This window comes from Schistosoma mansoni, chromosome 2 (genome assembly GCF_000237925.1).
Source record: "Schistosoma mansoni strain Puerto Rico chromosome 2, complete genome".
NCBI classification, from domain to species: domain Eukaryota; kingdom Metazoa; phylum Platyhelminthes; class Trematoda; order Strigeidida; family Schistosomatidae; genus Schistosoma; species Schistosoma mansoni.
Genome location: NC_031496.1, coordinates 7,926,542 through 7,944,384, shown reverse-complemented (window position 1 = coordinate 7,944,384; position 17,843 = coordinate 7,926,542). Strand labels below are relative to the sequence as shown.

The 17,843-nt window shown below is 32.8% G+C and overlaps 1 protein-coding gene and 1 non-coding gene across 2 annotated transcripts in view; one reads left to right on the top strand and one right to left on the bottom strand.

The window, feature by feature from the left end:
* The window catches only part of Smp_212550 (uncharacterized protein), a gene marked incomplete at both ends in the record, with an annotated part of 40,928 nt that overhangs the window by 7,860 nt on the left and 15,225 nt on the right, over window positions 1-17,843 (bottom strand). Inside the window, 5 exons of the mRNA XM_018795544.1 lie at window positions 7,944-8,115; window positions 10,017-10,222; window positions 13,654-13,781; window positions 15,063-15,404; window positions 17,078-17,186. Of these exons, the coding sequence (XP_018649846.1) occupies window positions 7,944-8,115; window positions 10,017-10,222; window positions 13,654-13,781; window positions 15,063-15,404; window positions 17,078-17,186 (957 nt within the window). The remainder of the gene's footprint in view (window positions 1-7,943; window positions 8,116-10,016; window positions 10,223-13,653; window positions 13,782-15,062; window positions 15,405-17,077; window positions 17,187-17,843) is intronic.
* Window positions 294-365, top strand: Smp_tRNA_01797_Pseudo_TTG.1.1. Its single transcript has one exon. It is a non-coding gene (tRNA).

Genomic DNA, 17,843 nt, shown 5'->3' with positions numbered 1-17,843 from the left:
CACCATGGAAAACCTGGAAGTACTGGACGGCCGTTTCGTCCTATTGTGCTTCCAGGTTTTCCATGGTGGTCTAGCTTCAATTGATTCGTGATCTCGACTATTAAAATTACTATAATATCCACAAAACACCTGATATTAGTCACGATATTTATTGGAGATTTGAATTTAGTCACGAGTCTCAATACACAGTTACTATCGTTACGAGACTTCAAACTCTTGAGTTTTATCCCATGTTAAATTATGAGATAAGTTTATAAAGCAGTTTTAAGATAAAATATTTAATATCCTTCTGTCTATCTAAATTATCTTTCAATAAATCACTCTACTAAATAATTGTTTCGTTTTTTAAAACACTCATGTTTAATCAAACGTTGCTTATCATAACCAAACACAAATTATTCTCATAGTTGAGATCATGAGTCCACCAAGGAAAACCTGGGAGTACTGAACTCATGCTTTCAACTACGAAAATACTGAAATCTCCACAAAACTCCTTCTGATACCAATTATTTTTCTTAAAATAAACTATCTTTAACCTGTAGTATTGTTTGTTTGAATCTTCCCATTGATGTTTAGGACTGCAACCGGTCAGTCTCTAATTGGCATATGTGCATAGTGTGCGTATTGCCTCAATATAGCCTTAATTCACAAGCATTATAAGCAAAGATAGATGGTGGCTAGCAGTGGAACCCAGTTTGAAGCGCGTTTCGTCCTATTTGGGACTCGTCAGCTGGATGTTCCTGCATCTCAGAGTTGATGTTCACTCCTGGACTCGAACCCAGTACCTTTCGCTTCAAACACTATCGCGTTATTCAGTCGGCCTGAATTCCACTGCTAGCCACTGTCCATCTTTGCTTACAATATATTTAACCTGTATTAATGTTCATTCAGTAAATTTAATAAAATTCTGACAGAAAAAAAGGGAAATTATTGAGCGTTAAATAGAGAACAGATTTTAAATATCAAATATGGTCGTTTCTAGCCCATAAAAAAATTTAGTTTTATCATAACGGATACAAAAAATCAGAGTTTTTTCATCTACCATTGATTTAATTTCATGATTTTTGATCTAATTAAGACATAATTTTTATTTTAAAATAAAATAGATATGATTGTTTAATTGTTATAATTTTTAGTTCCTCCTCTGTGAATAACAAGCTTTCAAAATTGTTCGTTGTTGAACTTTTTTTTGAATTGCATTAGGTTAACTTTTTTCTAACTTGTATCATTTATGGAGTAGGCTGGAGGCCAATATTCTGCATAACATTTCCCTCCGTTAAATAAAATATCTGATCCTAGTTGTTACGGTAATAATGACTATCATTTTGATTTTAAGATTTCGTTACAAGTTGTTGATTTGATGTGGATACTTGAATTGACGCATATATATATGTCAGGTTCTACGTTACTTATGATTAATTGATTAACTCAATGACACATGTCAGATTTCTAATCTTCTTTTTAATTATCTATATGCAAGTTTACTAAAGATGATACCATATGGAAATCGTAATCATAATATATATATATATATATATATATATATATATATATATATACTTTGTAATTAGATTATATATTATGGGTAATAAGGGCAAGGCAATAGAGTGAATAATTTCGATGAAACATTAATATGTATGTCATGTACTAATTTTTTGTTAGATTACATAACATGAAGACAATGTTATAGAGAATAAATGTTTGCTCAAATAAATTAATATATTTGTAATATCCCAATGAGTAGAAAAATTAGATTTTCTGACGTTTTGTGACTCAGTGTAAGCCACTTATTATTATTATTTATTAAATATTAATAAGATTTCTTGATCAAAATGAAGTTTGCTACATACTTAATTTTGAATGTTTGGATTTAGTAACATGACTAATTTCTAATGAACTCTTTAAAGTTGTGACACTGATAATATGTTTTTACGGTCAATTAAACTGTTCAGTAGATGATACAACAAATTGTTAATCTTTGAGATGATTTAGATATTCATTTTATGAATTATTTGAAGAAAAAATCAATTACATTAGTTGATATTTATCGGTTCTTCTACTAAAGTCAATTCGTGAAGAAAAATAACCGTTAACATATTCGGATAATGTAAATATCTCATTTTTACATGAGCTCATTTCACGCCTAAACTCAGTGTTAATGTCACAGAATGTAAAACTGAGTGACGTTATATAAGAACTTTCGTCTAAATTAGAGCGAATAGTTTCACAGTATTTGGGCGCCGAGTTGATGTAAGACATTAAATAGGAATAATATATTTGTAAAATCTCAGCGAATGAATTTGAAGTAAATCCAACGTTTTACCTAGCAATCTGGTCCAAGCTTTTTCAAGGAATGATTGGACCAGATTGCTAGGCGAAACGTTGGATTTACTTCAAATTCATTCGCTGAGATTTTACAAATATATCATTCCTATTTATTGAGTGACGTTGCTTTGAATTTCTTAGAGAGTATCACTTTCTTTGATATTGCAAGTAGTTCACGGTAATAAGTAATAATTAACACAAAACCTAAGTCTAAGGTCTCCTCCGGACAACTTATAACCCTTTAATGTTAAAAACATAGCGTACTCAATGTTTAGTCACTTAAATTAGTAACCACCTTGCAATTTAATTAACTATGAAGAATAGACAAATATGATATCAACCATTACTCAGTGATCAATAAACATAAGTTTATTTAACTAACAAAACAGTTTTTATCATTTACTTAGTATTGTTTGTTTGGATCTTCCCATTGATGTTTTTTAGGCTATATCGAGGCAATAAGCACAGTATTCACATATGCCAATTAGAGACTGACCAGTTGCAGTCCTAAAAAACATCAATGGATAGATTCAAACAAACAATACCAAGGGAATTCAAACTTCACCCCATCGCACGAGTAAGTGGCTATCAGGACTGAGTAGCTGAGTGGATAACGCGATGGCGTTTGAACCGAAAGTTACTGGGTTCGAGTCCCAGAGTGAACATCAACTCTGAGATGCAGGAACATCCAGCTAACGAGTCCCAAATAGGACGAAACGCGCTTCAAACTGGGTTCCACTGCTAGCCACTATCCATCTTTGCTTACCAAGTTTTTACCATTGTTTTCTGTAAAGATTTATGGATTACTTATCTGATTTCCATCATGAACTCATTATTACCGAATATCACAATCTATGAAAATATGATTTCGACATATCAGCTCCATGAAAATTAATCAAAATACGTTTAATGCACCTTGATAGTTGAGTTGCTATTAGTTTTTTTTTAAATCTCGTATTTTTATTAAGTTTAAAAAATTTACAAACATTTACTTAGTAACAGTTAGACGTATTAAGTTGTGACTGGTTAGTAAGTTGCCATTTTACCTAATTTCATATAACTGATTGGATTTAACTAGTGAATGAACATGTGTATATGTAAATTATATGGAAAAGACTAATTGTATTACTTTACATAAATTGACAGATTTCTACGTTTCATTTTGCCGGCCACATTGTCTGTTCTGACTATGTGTAGTGATAATGCTTATAATAATATCCCTTCTACAAAAATTTGGGGGTCCCATACAGAAATTTGACAGGACTATGTTGAAAACGATTATCCATTTCTAACAATGAGCTAAACGCATGGATGAATTGACATTACTAATGTTACATACATTGACGTTAATAGATAAAACTGAAGAATGTTTCTAGTTCAATTTAATGGTCCATACGAACTTCAATTAAAATTTCATTACTACTAGTGTCATAGTGTAGTGAACAAAACACGGGTGGGGACAATCTAATGTACTTAAGCATAAATTACGGACTATTTAACTAAATTCTGATAACCATATAGTCAACAGTTAATTTGCAAAATAACAATCAATTATCTCAATCTTAACTATTCGTTCTGCAAATTTCAGTCCGTCTTCTCTGATTTTATTGTTCATGCATTTTCGTACCGATCGCGCTTCATTCCTATTCTTTCCTTATCGATCTTCTGCCAAAATACATTCTATGTCTAACCATCACCACATACTAATTATATGGATATAAGTAGACCACACCACATTTGTAATCAAAACAATTTATTCAAGTATCCACTGTTTTGAATAACATCATGCAATACTAACATAAATTCATTTTAGATAATAAATAAAATATCAGAAGGGGTTTTGTGGAGATTTCAGTATTTTCATAGTTGAAATCATGAGTTAATTGAAGCTAGACCACCATGGAAGACCTGGAAACACTGGACGGCCGTTTCGTCCTATTATGGGACGATATATCAACTCCCTGAATACAATTTGTGAACGGTTGCTCAACTTCGTGGATCAGTTGAAGTTAGACATTAACACCGTTGGATGCCGGCTCAGTGGTCTATCGGTTAAGGTCTCTGGCTCGAGACTGGTAAGTCCTGGGTTCGAATCTCACGAGTGCGGGATCGTGGACGCGCACTGCTGAGGAGTCCCATAATAAGACGAAACGGCCGTCCAGTGCTTCCAGGTTTTTCATGGTGGTCTATCTTCAGTTGACTCACGCTTTCAACTATGAAAATAAATAAAAAGTTTTTTCTTATTTGAAATTGTATAAAAGTTATCATTTATACCGAAGCAAATTGAGTCCATTTCAGTTTATTTTAAAATGCCCAGTGTTTCAGTCAACTTGTTCAACTTGTTCAACCTTCAACTGTTATTCATCGTTACTATGCGTAAACTATTATTAGGCTGAATACTGCTTTGTAAATCAATCATAAAAATGATTAATACTGCTTATAAACTGCTTTTGATGCTGTGTCATATTAATACTGTCTAATATATCTATTTGTGTTATTTGTATCAATTACTTTATTCATTTTTCAATCATTACATATGACAACTTTGACAGTGTTCCAATTATAGATGTTATTCAGACATTGTGTAGTCAGTCCGTTTTGCATAAGTGTAAAACATCAGTTTAGTATCGATAAATAACACACACCATACAGTGTTTCTTAGAGTTCTTATTAACTAAATGTTTACGTCATGATAGAATAAAACCAAAACGACCAAATGTATTACTTCTTTTTTCGAGTTCATAAAAATTCATGAAATACCAGTCAGTCAGTCGTCTACAAAGTAGGACCAGGCACATGGAATGTGTTAAAGTTGTGTACAAATTACGTACAATAATGAGAACAAGTTATCTTCTCTCGCTGCTACTGTTCTGACGACAATTGGATTGTATGAAGAAACGTTTCACATAACTTTGTATCTAACTTTGTATACATCAAATGCATCAAAAATGATGATCATAATTACCCTGTAAATTATTTTCACTTCGTTCATGAAAATAGTGAAATGTGTACAGTTTTGCTAGCATGAGGTATGTGATTGATTCAGACAAACTATTCATGACTTTTTACCCGCAATATGAAAAAAATTGTTAAAGAATTGTTCCGTCTGTGAATATCATCTCTACAACTGATCAGTTTAACCACATTTAAGATTAAACAATTTCATACAATGCAGCATCTAACTCAAAAGATTTCATCTATATGAATGGACCACATCAGAGTTTTGATACATGTGTAATGACAGTATCATGAGGATATTCTGTTTTTGTGAAATGTATTAGATCTAATATTAAAACGATCAACATTATTAGCAGTCTTCTGTATATAAGTGGGACTTAATTTAACCTTATTGAGAAGAAAGTGGATTTCGTCACGTACTGAGTTTAGGTGAAGGACTGATGAAGATTATGAAGTATTAAAAAGTAATTTCATCCTATTTAGGTGCTGCAAAATTTACGTTGTGATGAAGTTTAGAATATAAGTCAGTTTAAAATTATATAATATATAAATATGCACAATGTAAAGTAACACAACCAGAAAATCTAGATAACATCATTATGTTATTTAGATGAAGGATGTATACTAATATTGTTAAATATTTCAATTAGAAAGATCTACGAGAAAGAAGTGTTTATCTACAGAGCAAAGAAACTTTTCTTACTATCACTAGAGAACATTTACACTGTGTGAAAAATGCACTAACATCTATTAGTACCAGTCACTACATTTTTACTGGATTAAACAACTACATTTTACTTGGAGTTATAGATGGTTATTCGATGACTACACCTTCTCTAAACTGGTAGGTTTGATTGTGAATTTGAATAACCTAATTCAAAAAATCGAGAAAACCTATATTTAGTACCTACAACTGGGCTGACATTGTTTGTTAATTAAATACAAATTAGTCTAAGTTAACATAATCCCTTCAAATTACAGATTTTAATTAGTATTCAATAGAAACTTCAAGTGTTTCTGGCTATAAATACTCATTTAGTAAGCATCCAACTTCAATTGATATTTATTGACTATTCGTTTTTGTTTTTGATTGAGATCATTGATCGAATGATGTTAGACCACCACTGAAAACATGAAAACACTGGACGGCCGTTTTGTTCTAGTATGGGACTCCTCAGCAGTGCACATTCACGGTTCCGAACCGGGAAGTTAGACATTAACATCGTCGAATGCTAGCTCAGTGGTCTAGGGTTTGGCGTTTGTGCATGAAACCGAAAGGGCTGAGTTCGAATCCACCGTTCGGGATCGTGAATGTCCACTGCTGACAAGTGTCATACTAAGAAGAAACGGTCGTCCATTGCTTCCAGGTTTTCACTGGTGGTCTAACAACAATCGATTCATGATCTGAATTAAAAGCGTAACAATCTCCACAACCTCATACTGATAACATCCTTTTTTAATCGGATATTTCGCAATTATGCAAAGAAAAAAGGTAGAGGTAGTTAGAAACCTTACAGGAAATCTAATCAAGTGATATCTATATCAGGTTATAGCCAGTTCTCTTTTGATTCAGTTTAAATAGTCTATTTTGACCCATATTATAGTTTACTCTATTGTAAAGTATCAGTTCCCTCTGTTCTAACAACAATATTATGGATCCGCAAACATAGAGAAATAAGACTATTCTATATCATTTAAAAAATGATTAACGTTTCGTTCAGATAAATTGAAATAATTCTCTCATCAAAATTATATTGTCTAATGTTTAAACATTCAAAATCCAGTTTATTAGGCATGTCTATGATCTATGCTGAACGCAACTTTGATGCCGTTTTGAATAGACATTTTTATTAGTAAACTAAAATTACGTCTTACAGTGATGTAGATTCAAGTCATGGAACTCCATTTTCCTAACATTGATTTTATTTCTAACAATAATGGTCACCAATGTAAATATGTGTTCAGGACTGTACGAAGTAATGTTAACATCTATGGTTAATCTAATGCATAGAGCGACGTCTTAGCTGTAAAAACAGTCTGCTTTCAACTAATAAGTTTCAAATGTGAACTTCTTACCATATAAATCGGCTGGAGCAGTTTGCAAGTTTAACCGGTCATCATAAAAATAAGATGCCTGGAGGCTGATTAAAAAAGACCTAAATCTGATAAACGAGTAGCATTACATTCACAAATAAATCACATTGTACCATAAAATGTTGTATATTACTATAGGGGTATTATATTAATTGTTGAACTTCATAGTTCTCATGTCTGCCTGATATTAGTTAGTTAATCACTGAAAGGCAGGAAGTATGAGACAGTTGTTTTGTCCTAGAATTAGGCTCCTAAGTAATACCTATCCACTATCCACTCGTCTATCGAACCCAGGAAATACAGGTCTTGCAGAGAGAGCTTAATCTCTGGACCACTGAGTCGGTATCCAGTGGTTTATATGTCTAACTTTATAGTACTTCCTGGTTCTTGACGGTTGTCCAACTTCGATCATTTGGTGATGTAAACTATGGAGATATTAGTGCTTCATCATATCATTTGATATAACTGAATAAATTAGTTCACAAAGCGGTGGTTGATTTGCTTTGAAATAACTCCATATTTGGGTTTTGTTTAAAAACGTTACCCGATATATATGTGTTACTTACTCTTTCCAAAAGACTAATTGTTTTCTCCAATGCACCTTCTGGACGACCAAACGGGAAGCAATAACGAAATTCAGTAATTTGTTTTTCTAAAAGCGTTGTCAATCGAGTTCTAATAATTTGAAATTGATCACGTTCCATTGCTAACACTGTATGTACAGCTTGATCATGTTGACTATTTTTTGTTAAAATTAATAAAGGTAAGGAAGAATTGATTACAAGTAATTGCTGGGATGCCTAACGCTTATAGTCAATGTATATTTAAGAGATATAGATTCTTTATATGAGACTAAGAGGAGCGTTATTCAAGTATGAAATTAAACGCGCAGAGTTTTGCAATATATATATTCACTTTTTAATAATCGAGTAAATCATTAAATGACCTCCAAGGAAAAGTTGATATACTGATCAATCACATCGTTGTAGACGCTACTCACAAGATTGTTTGTTAGTAGAATGAGATAGGGCGTTGAGTCGAAGTCCCAACAGCTGTCAGACAGAGTGAAAAGTCTCAGTACATCGAAAGTATGACGAAGGCAGAACACCTGGAGAGCAGACGAAAAGATAGTTCGGATTTCAGAACGCAACGTAAGATCCAGATGGATGAATGAATGTTATGTAGACGCTTTGTAACTTCGCACACTGGACATAGATTCCTTCTGGCTATCGCCTTCTTTTACAACATTATAGTATCTAGTATTGCTTCAATTATTAACCTCCAATTTTCCTTCAATATGCGATATGACTAATTAATACATTGGATACTAGTCAGTTCAACATTTACAAATATCAAATAGTCAGTTCACTCACATTTCTAAACTCATATTCTGTATACTGTAGGGAAATTATTTTGTTTTACATTCGGATGTTACTTTTTAGCATCAATTGTTACCCACAAATGTGTAAACAGACAATAAGAATTTTTTCGAACGAAAATCCATCGTTTGTAATATTAGTACATTTATATAAAAGGTGAATATCTTCGAAAGGTAAAAAATTCACCATCATTTGATCCTCGAGAGGTAACCAAAGCAACACTTTGATTTTTACTAACAGAAGGATTCCAGTACTCGAGAAACGATATAAAAGTAAAAACTCTCCAACTTTTTAACGACAAAAGTCGGTGAGACTATAAGTTATGGACGATCTTTGAAGGACAATAAAGTAACCTTGAGAAATATCCACCTTCTAGTTAGGGTTAAAAGTAAGTTATAAACTGGTGTGAGGAATTAGGGTTAGAATTTAGAGTTAGAAGTTAGGGTTTTCATCAAGAAATAACATCAGCTATAATGCAAAAATGCTATTTAACCATACTGAAGAAATTAAGTTTCGCTCCAAAATCTAAAACGTGCTATTTTTAGTTTCAATAGTTTGCCCATGACCTATAGTCTCGCCAAATATATCGTCAATTTTATCGGCAGAAAAATCAGCTTTCTATTAAGTTGGTATGCAGCTGTGAAACGTAACAAAGTGAGTGGGTGATGGTCTATTTAGCTAAAGTCTACCGAAATTTAAAAACTCCGCTGACTGAAGGAAAGATATGTTTCATTAAATTACTATCATGTTGAAATAAAATGATCATGAAAAATCATATAGCTTATAAGTCCGAATTACCTGTGAAGTAATTATTCAGCTTAACTAAGCCCCTGTGAATTTAAACCAAAACAGGAAGAAAGAATAACATGTACACTTTCTTCTCAGCTTGGAAACTCATAGTAGTTTTATCGCACAAATATACTGGATACCGGACCTAAAACTTTAAGATTCCGGTATGAACAAGGTACAATTTAGTTGGACTGTATGAAAATTTTGATTCCAGTCGGTCGGCTATGATGAAGGTTTTCATCAATACTAAATCCCAGTGAAAAGTTAGTGTCAATTCAAACAAAATGGACTATGGTTCTCATTCTTACGGAGTGTTAGTAGTTTACATGAATCGCTAATCTTCGGAAATCATAAATATAAACAGTCACTGAAAAGTCTAGAAATAAACTGTGAAAACGCTTGTCCTAAATATGTATGTTAAATTCATTCTCTCAGACAAAATGTACAAAAACAACCATAGAATTGACTTACGCTTTACCGCTAACATGATTAGCACATAAGGAATAACTGATATGAATTAAATCTGGATCTATACTCATACCATTTTCAATTTTATTTAATAAATTAATTAACATTGCTAAATGACGTTGACATTCACGTATACCATAGCGTGTACAATATTCATCCAATAAATATCGTTGAGTTGGACTTAAACAGCCAAGTGAGACAAATGGATCCTTAGAAAACAAATATTTTTGATGAAAAAAATTATTATTAAAAAATGCGTTATAATTTTATCTGTGGGTACATTATGTAATTTAGTTATTAAAACAATGCTTTTTTATAGGTTGTTGTGAAGGTAGTTGACTTTTATGATTGATATCACAGACTGGTCTTAGTTAGACAGCCATTCAAAACCAGGAAGCGATTTGGCACACATCTATCCTAACAGGAGACTCTTCAGTAGTAAGAACCCATGACCCAATTAGAGATCGAAAGCAGTGCCTTCAAGTTACTCGGGGAGCGTTTAACATTTAGACCACTGAGCCAGGATCTATTAGTTTACACTCCTGACCGAAATCAGTTCACTCTATTGCGTGATCATCATTCTAGTTTCCGGTGGTTGCCTTACCAAGATCAATTCGTGATGCAGGCCATGAAATTCAAAGGTAAACTTTCTTGAAACATAAAGCCAACAATATAATTTTGCGTTTTTGCGATGATTTTTAAAAGCTTCTCTTCTGTTTAAAGTGACTTTGTAACTTTGTTCAAAATGTTAATGTAGATCTTCCAACTATTCAACTAACCTAACTTAATATAAAAAGCAGCATACATTTGTATTCTGGTTGTTCTCTATCATTTAACGAAGTGTTCACAGCTATACATTTTATGTTAATATTAGTAGAAATGAAAGGTTACCTATTTTTTGATGAGTCTTATTTTTTTTATTTTTGTTTAATAATATGTTGTAGGATAATTTATCTTGTTATACTATCTTGATCATACATAAACAGCAGCCTTAACTTGGAAGTATTTTCAGTTGAAAATCAGGAATAGATTCAGTGACTAAAGTGTAACATTTCAGTTATATTAGTCGCCTTAATATTTTTAATATTATGTAATTGTCACTGGCTTCCATACTAATGATTACTAAAGACAGTGTATGCAATTCTAAATAAACGGAAAAATGTAAAATTCTGTTTTTAAACTTTTGGTAAGAACAAAACACTCTTAATTTAATATTTGAATATTAGAGAAGATAACTTGTATACTAATGCCCTGATACGGCCGAGAGTAAGGAGGGGCCGCCCTCCCTCTCCAAATGCTCTCACATGGCCACGCGTATATAGCCTCTGCCACACAAGTCCTACTCACTGCCTTCTCGCACCATGGGTGTTGTTTACGAAATTGAGAAGACGAAAAGCGAATGTCCGGCGCTTTAACCGGGTTGGTGGACACGGAAAGTCCATCTAGGAGAGTTGGGAAACCCTGGTTCCAAACCAATGGTGCACATGGACTCCAGCATCCTGAGGGAACAATTTGCGTATGAACCGATTGTTGGTCACCGGCTACCATGGAACTGCATCTCCTCACGATGCTCCACTATCTTGTGGATCAGACCTTAAGGTCAAAGGCTCCGGGTGTGTCCGCTAAGAAGACCACCTGCTTTGATCAGGGCAGCCGAACAGTATCACACCCCACACACAAATATATGAAATTTGTGTGGCGCATATATATCTGGTGTCCCTTGCACCAATATTTATGTGTTTAAATAAATAAATAAAATTGAATAATTAATCAAGAGAACTTATCCACTCTAGTATTGGTTCAATCAAACTCTGTACATGATTATCATAGGCTGATCATGGAGATATAAAGTAGTTTCTTAGGTTTTCAAATAAAACATACAACAATATTATTTGAGTTTTCAACCTTGAAGCATACCTGAAGATGTTATTTGCAAATGTTAAAAACACCTACTTCATTCATAGCTTCAGTAAAATTGTATTTACCTAATTGAACTTTATGTATCTGTAATCGTCACAGTAGTCTCCTTATCTTCATATGTTGTTTTGTTCTCCTTCTTTTTCATGAGTCTACATAATTTGAATTTCGTTTTCTATGTGTTTTTCAGAAATTCACTCTCATTACTCATCAACTTAATAAATTACGATCGCATAAGATTGAATGTGATTCATATATCAGTATCACTTAAGTTTTCTGTGAATTAAACCAAAGTGAAATCACTGACGAGATGTTGAAATCAGTCGCAGTAAAGCACTAAATCTACGTTCTGTATTCACTAAAGTTTGTCAAATGCTGTTCACTTGTTAATAGCGGGTGAAACACTGAAAACTAGATTAAAAACTAGTGAATTTACCTAGAAGTGTCAATAATTAGCGTATACATTCTTATCTAAGTTAGTGGAGACAGTGTTAATAGATGTAGATCAAAATTCCCATCACCATCCAACATGATTTTAAACTCTCCAACACAATAAACTGTTGATACAGAACATTTATTTAAAAACTTCTTTTCAGATGCTTAAGAAGAAGAATAGTTGGGTCAGAAAGCTGTATTTAACATTATGCAGTATAAATACCCACTTATTTTGAGCTATTCCAAAATACAGGCTTACCCAAGCTTATGTCGCTAATTTCCTTTTAGTCAAAAGTATATCTATACAAAATAAATATGAAATTATACAAAATATCCAGTTGTTACATTTCTTATTATCTCCATCAGTTGAGTTACTTGATTCCATACTTTGACTAAGAAAGTTAAATTCAACATTAGAAACTAGTATGTTTAGTAATTAATCAGATTTTATCTAATATGAACTATTTAGTTGGAGAATCTCTAAAATGACATTGAAACATTAAAGTTTCTAGAAGAAAGAACTCTTAATATTTACAAACATCATTGTTTCCCCTTTAAAGAAAATACTAATGTTCATCATCTCCAAAAGAGACAACAATAAATTTGGAATAAAATATAAATACATTTTTGTGTTGGTTGTTTGAATCTTCTCATTGATGTTAAGTAGTGTAATTGATCAGTCTCTTATTGGTATATGTTCATACTGTGCGCATCGACTCTATATCTCTTAAAATCACATGTATTATAAGCAAGAATGGATGGGTGGTGGCTAGCAGTGAAATCCAGGTACATCCAGCTAACGAGTCCCAAATAAGACGAAACGCGTATCCTGGATTTCACTATTAGCCACTATCCATCTTTGCTTACGATGCTTGTGAATTAAGGCTATATCGAGGCAATACTCACAGTATGCACATATGCCGATTAGAGACTGACCAGTTACAGTCCTAACACATCGATGGGAAGATTCAAACAAACAATACTAAATGGATTTAAACTTCACTCCATCGCACAAACAAGTGGCTATCAGGACTCAGTGGCCGAGTGGATAACGCGATGGCGTTTGAAGCAAACGGTACTGGGCTCGAGTCCCCGAGTGAACATCAACTTTGTGATGCAGGTGCATCCAGCTGACGAGTCCCAAATAGGACGAAACCTGCGTCCTGGATTCCACTGCTAGCTACTATCCATCTGTGCTTACAATTACAAATAGGCTTTAAACCAAACTGTAATCCCATGAAATGTGTTTCAATTTTAAATAAAACTCTTGTTTTTAAAAAATACTCACAGTTAACCGATAATCTAAACTTGATGATTGTAAAATAATGAAATATTCCAAATGATCAAGTGTATGTATAGGTATCGAAGCGAATCGATCAATTGTTTTGCTTTGGCCAGTTTCAACATCAACAGTGCCTTTTATTAAAAATGAAAATGTTGTAAAGTGACATTATGTAAGAAACCAAATGTTAATTTGGTAATCTAAATGATTATTTAGTTAAGAAACAATCAAATGTTTTTAAAAATTTTCATAGTTGACTTTGTCGACTATATATTAATTAGTTTAATGTTATCTAGATTAAAAACTCGGTGGAAATCTAGTTGATTAATTAACAATGTACATAGTAGCCTGAATGACTTGAAAGTGTGATCCATCATTTTAAGCTGCGAGGTTGGAAGCAATAGAGACAAAGCCTCAAACCTCGATTTTTGTGTTATTAAGCAACTGTGAAGTAAGTTCAAATCCAATTTAGTTCTTATGTTATCTCGAGATTACGGATACTTCTGAGAATAGTGCCGTTGAGCACGAAATCTAGATCTGGTGAGTTTTCCTAATAACCTCTAACCACCACATACCAAAGGTCTGTACATCCGAGATCTAGTCACCTAAAATAGTAACTAATGAGAATTACACGAAGACAACATTGGTTAGTGCTCGGTGAAAAAAAGGTTTAAGTGATATTATTACTAACGAAATTCAATATCTTAAGTTAGCTGACATATGAACTCTTATTCGCTTTATTTGATCAAAATTTCAAATGATTCTAGTCTAACGATAGCACCATATATATATGATAGCTTGTGCAAAATCCAACGTTTTCGCATTGTCTAACTAAAATGAAATAATGATTTTTTTCAATGCATTTCATGTCGTTTTTTAACACATTTAAGAATATAACATGATGATCAGATTTCGGTGGTTTGATATACTCTGAGCTGAAGGTTTTAATTGTGGGGCTTTCATTATTATTTTGAGCAACATAATCAACACCTCAGATGTTCTAGGAGTGCTATAGAAGCTTATTCTGATAATCTTGTATGGAGTTGTTAGTTTATGTAGGTCGTTTTTTAAAGTAGTTTTTGTGATTGACTGACCTCTTCCATATGAATTATTAGATAGGATCTATGTCAATGTGTTTATAAATTGTGAACTCGATTGAATACTATGCTTCTAGAAATTCTCTGAATGTAAGCAATAATATTGTCAAGGATAAAAGTGATACATCCTTAATTTAAACCATCTAGTTCATAAAACACTCAGCCAACAGTATCTGTTCGAGCCATCGCTCTTCTCTATTATTTTATTAGTGACCCGTTTTGGTAACCTCAATAAATCTATAAAAGCGTTCATAAGTTATACTAATGTTTTATCTAACTGACACAATGTGATAATAAACGCTAATGAAGTTAGTTTACTTTTCTTTTGATCACTGATAATGGCTGAAACATTTGATGCTCCTGGTAATGTAGGCTTGTGTGTTTGACCGGTCGCTCGATAAAGAGCTTGTATCCAGTTCTGACGATCTACTTCAGCAGAAGATGCTATAATTATTGTGTCACCTTCTCGGACAAGTTTGAAGAAAAATCTTGGCGAATAATCACATTCCAATCCACCAAGAGGATTATTGCCTACATGCCGTTGACTTGTTATTCTTCCTAATGTACTAAGTCTTAACCTTGATAAAGATGTTAAAGATGTAGTTGATCCATGGTGTTCAGGTTTATTGTTTCTGCTGAATGCAGCCATGTTCATCAAATCTGTTATGAATAAGAAATAAACTAGATTTTAAGGTCTATGAATCTATTCAGTGGATAATATAAATGGATAAGCTGCAGTTATACATGATATAATACTCAAGTATCTAGAAGAAAAGTATATTAAATGGAAACTCGAGATAATTGCCGTGTATTGCTTTTACTGCAAAACTCATGTCTCAAACATTTTCGGCTAACTTTTAACTGATATCTGTTTTTATCTTTTTTAGACAATTAAAATTAAAATTGACTACAAATAGAAAAAAAGACACAAGTTGGGAGTATAATACAAATGTTTCAGGATAAAATGCAGACATTCCTTTAATCTCATAATTTATATTGTAGTAATGATGAAACAATACCGACGAAATAATTCAGTATAATTCCAATGATAGAGCTTAATACGATGTGTTATAAATAAATCCTATTTAAAATATCAGTCAGTCAGTAAGTAACAACGTAAAACCTAGAGCGCATGTGCATCGATTCAAGTTTCCACACCCCACTAACACAGCAACATTAAATTGTGGGGGTAAATTTCAGAATGGTAGGGATAGTTACAGTATTAGCGTTCACAAAAAAGATTAGACATCCAACATATGATTCAAGTAAATAAAAATTTGTGAAATAAAAATAATACGAGGAATTCAGAAGTTTGGAATCTGAGGGAAGACAAATAATGGATCCCTCTGCTCCATTGCAAACGATGTGGAGCCATTTCATTTTAAGTCTTGAACCACCGGTTACAACAATCACATTGATATCAACCTTGTGGTCTACACATGTTAACATAACTCAGTTCAACGGTCATTGACTTCATGGACTGGTTAAATGTTTGGTTTGACCGACCCTAACTATCTTCCAGCCTACTACCATACCAGTTAACTAACTTCTAGAACTTAACAGGTTTTAGTACTAATTGGCTGCCTAATTGTAAGTAGATAAAGTCGTTTACTAAATATAACACACAAACTGCAAAAATGAATTATACGTGAACTTATTTTTGTGGTTGTAAAAGAACATTGATCAGCATATTGCCTGTTGTAGCTTAACTATCCTTTTTCTGCCAAAAGAATCTACAAATACTTCTGCTATGTGTAAATCAACAAAACAGATGTTATACTTGACACCATTTGTAGTGTGTAATGTTTGGCTATTTAATGAACATCTATTTCAAAAGAATGGAGTTAAGTAGATAATCATTTATGATACAATACAATAGCTATCGTGTGTAAAGAGTATTCTTTTTGTTATATACAACAATATTTTCGGTTAAGAAAACTCTATTTTCATGCAGTTTCCTGGAATCAAACTAAATTATGATACCAGTTAATGAGATCACTGACTGTAGGACAGGTTCATGTTGTTAAGTGTAAACAATCTAGTTTAGGTCCGCGCAATAAATCCGATCACTAGTCGAAGTTTAGTGATATGATATATTGCTCGTACACGCTTATCTCCACGCTCTCCTATCACTGAACATACATTCGAGTAGTGCGTAGACCTACTAAACATTAAATACTTAACGAAGATTTATTCTTGAACCAATTGTATCACCCTGTGGGAATTTCAAAAAGAAACCTACTAAAAAAATAGTCTGACAACAAATTCATTGACTATAGCTTATTATTATAGAATTGTAAAGTGAATAAAATTCATATAAATGTTTCTTTTACCTGTTCTTGGTTCACAGTAGTCTACAGTAAATCCATCTAATACAACTGATTCTGACGGTTGAGATTTTTGTTCAGCAAACGCTGCTAATATTGATGTGTACTGTGATATCTTAGTAATGTTGAATGTTTCAGAATCGGAAGAGTAATAGTATGAATAAAATAAAAAAGACTGTGAATAAAGGTTAGATTTGATAATTAATAGAATTTTATTTTTAAAAAATAGCGGTATACAATCGTTTGACTAACTTTTAAGTAGAAATTACTATGAAATTCTTAATTTCTAAACACCAACAATCATAAACACTTTCGACACCTATAAGCCGTAAATACAATGATAATAAATTTTTCTATCTAAAGTTTATTTCGTTAAAAGTATCCTACTAATCTACTTTCAAACGTGATTGATGAGTAGTATCAGTAGATATGAAAGATAGTTCCTACAATGTTTTGATTTGTCATTACTTTAAACCATTTATTCAGTTATAAAAGGCTTTTTTTTAATGACAACTAATATAATTTGATCCAATAGAACAAGATGACAAAACAAGGATTTCATTAGACAATGAGGACTAGACACAAAGGTTGTAAGCAAAGATGGATAGTGGCTAGCATTGAAATCCAGGATACGCATTTCGTCCTATTTAAGACTCGTCAGCTGGATGTACCTGCACCTCAGAGTTCATGTTCACTCAGTAGCTGAGTGAATAACGCGATGGTGTTTGAAGCGAAAGGTACTGGGTTCGAGTCCAAGAGTGAATATCAACTC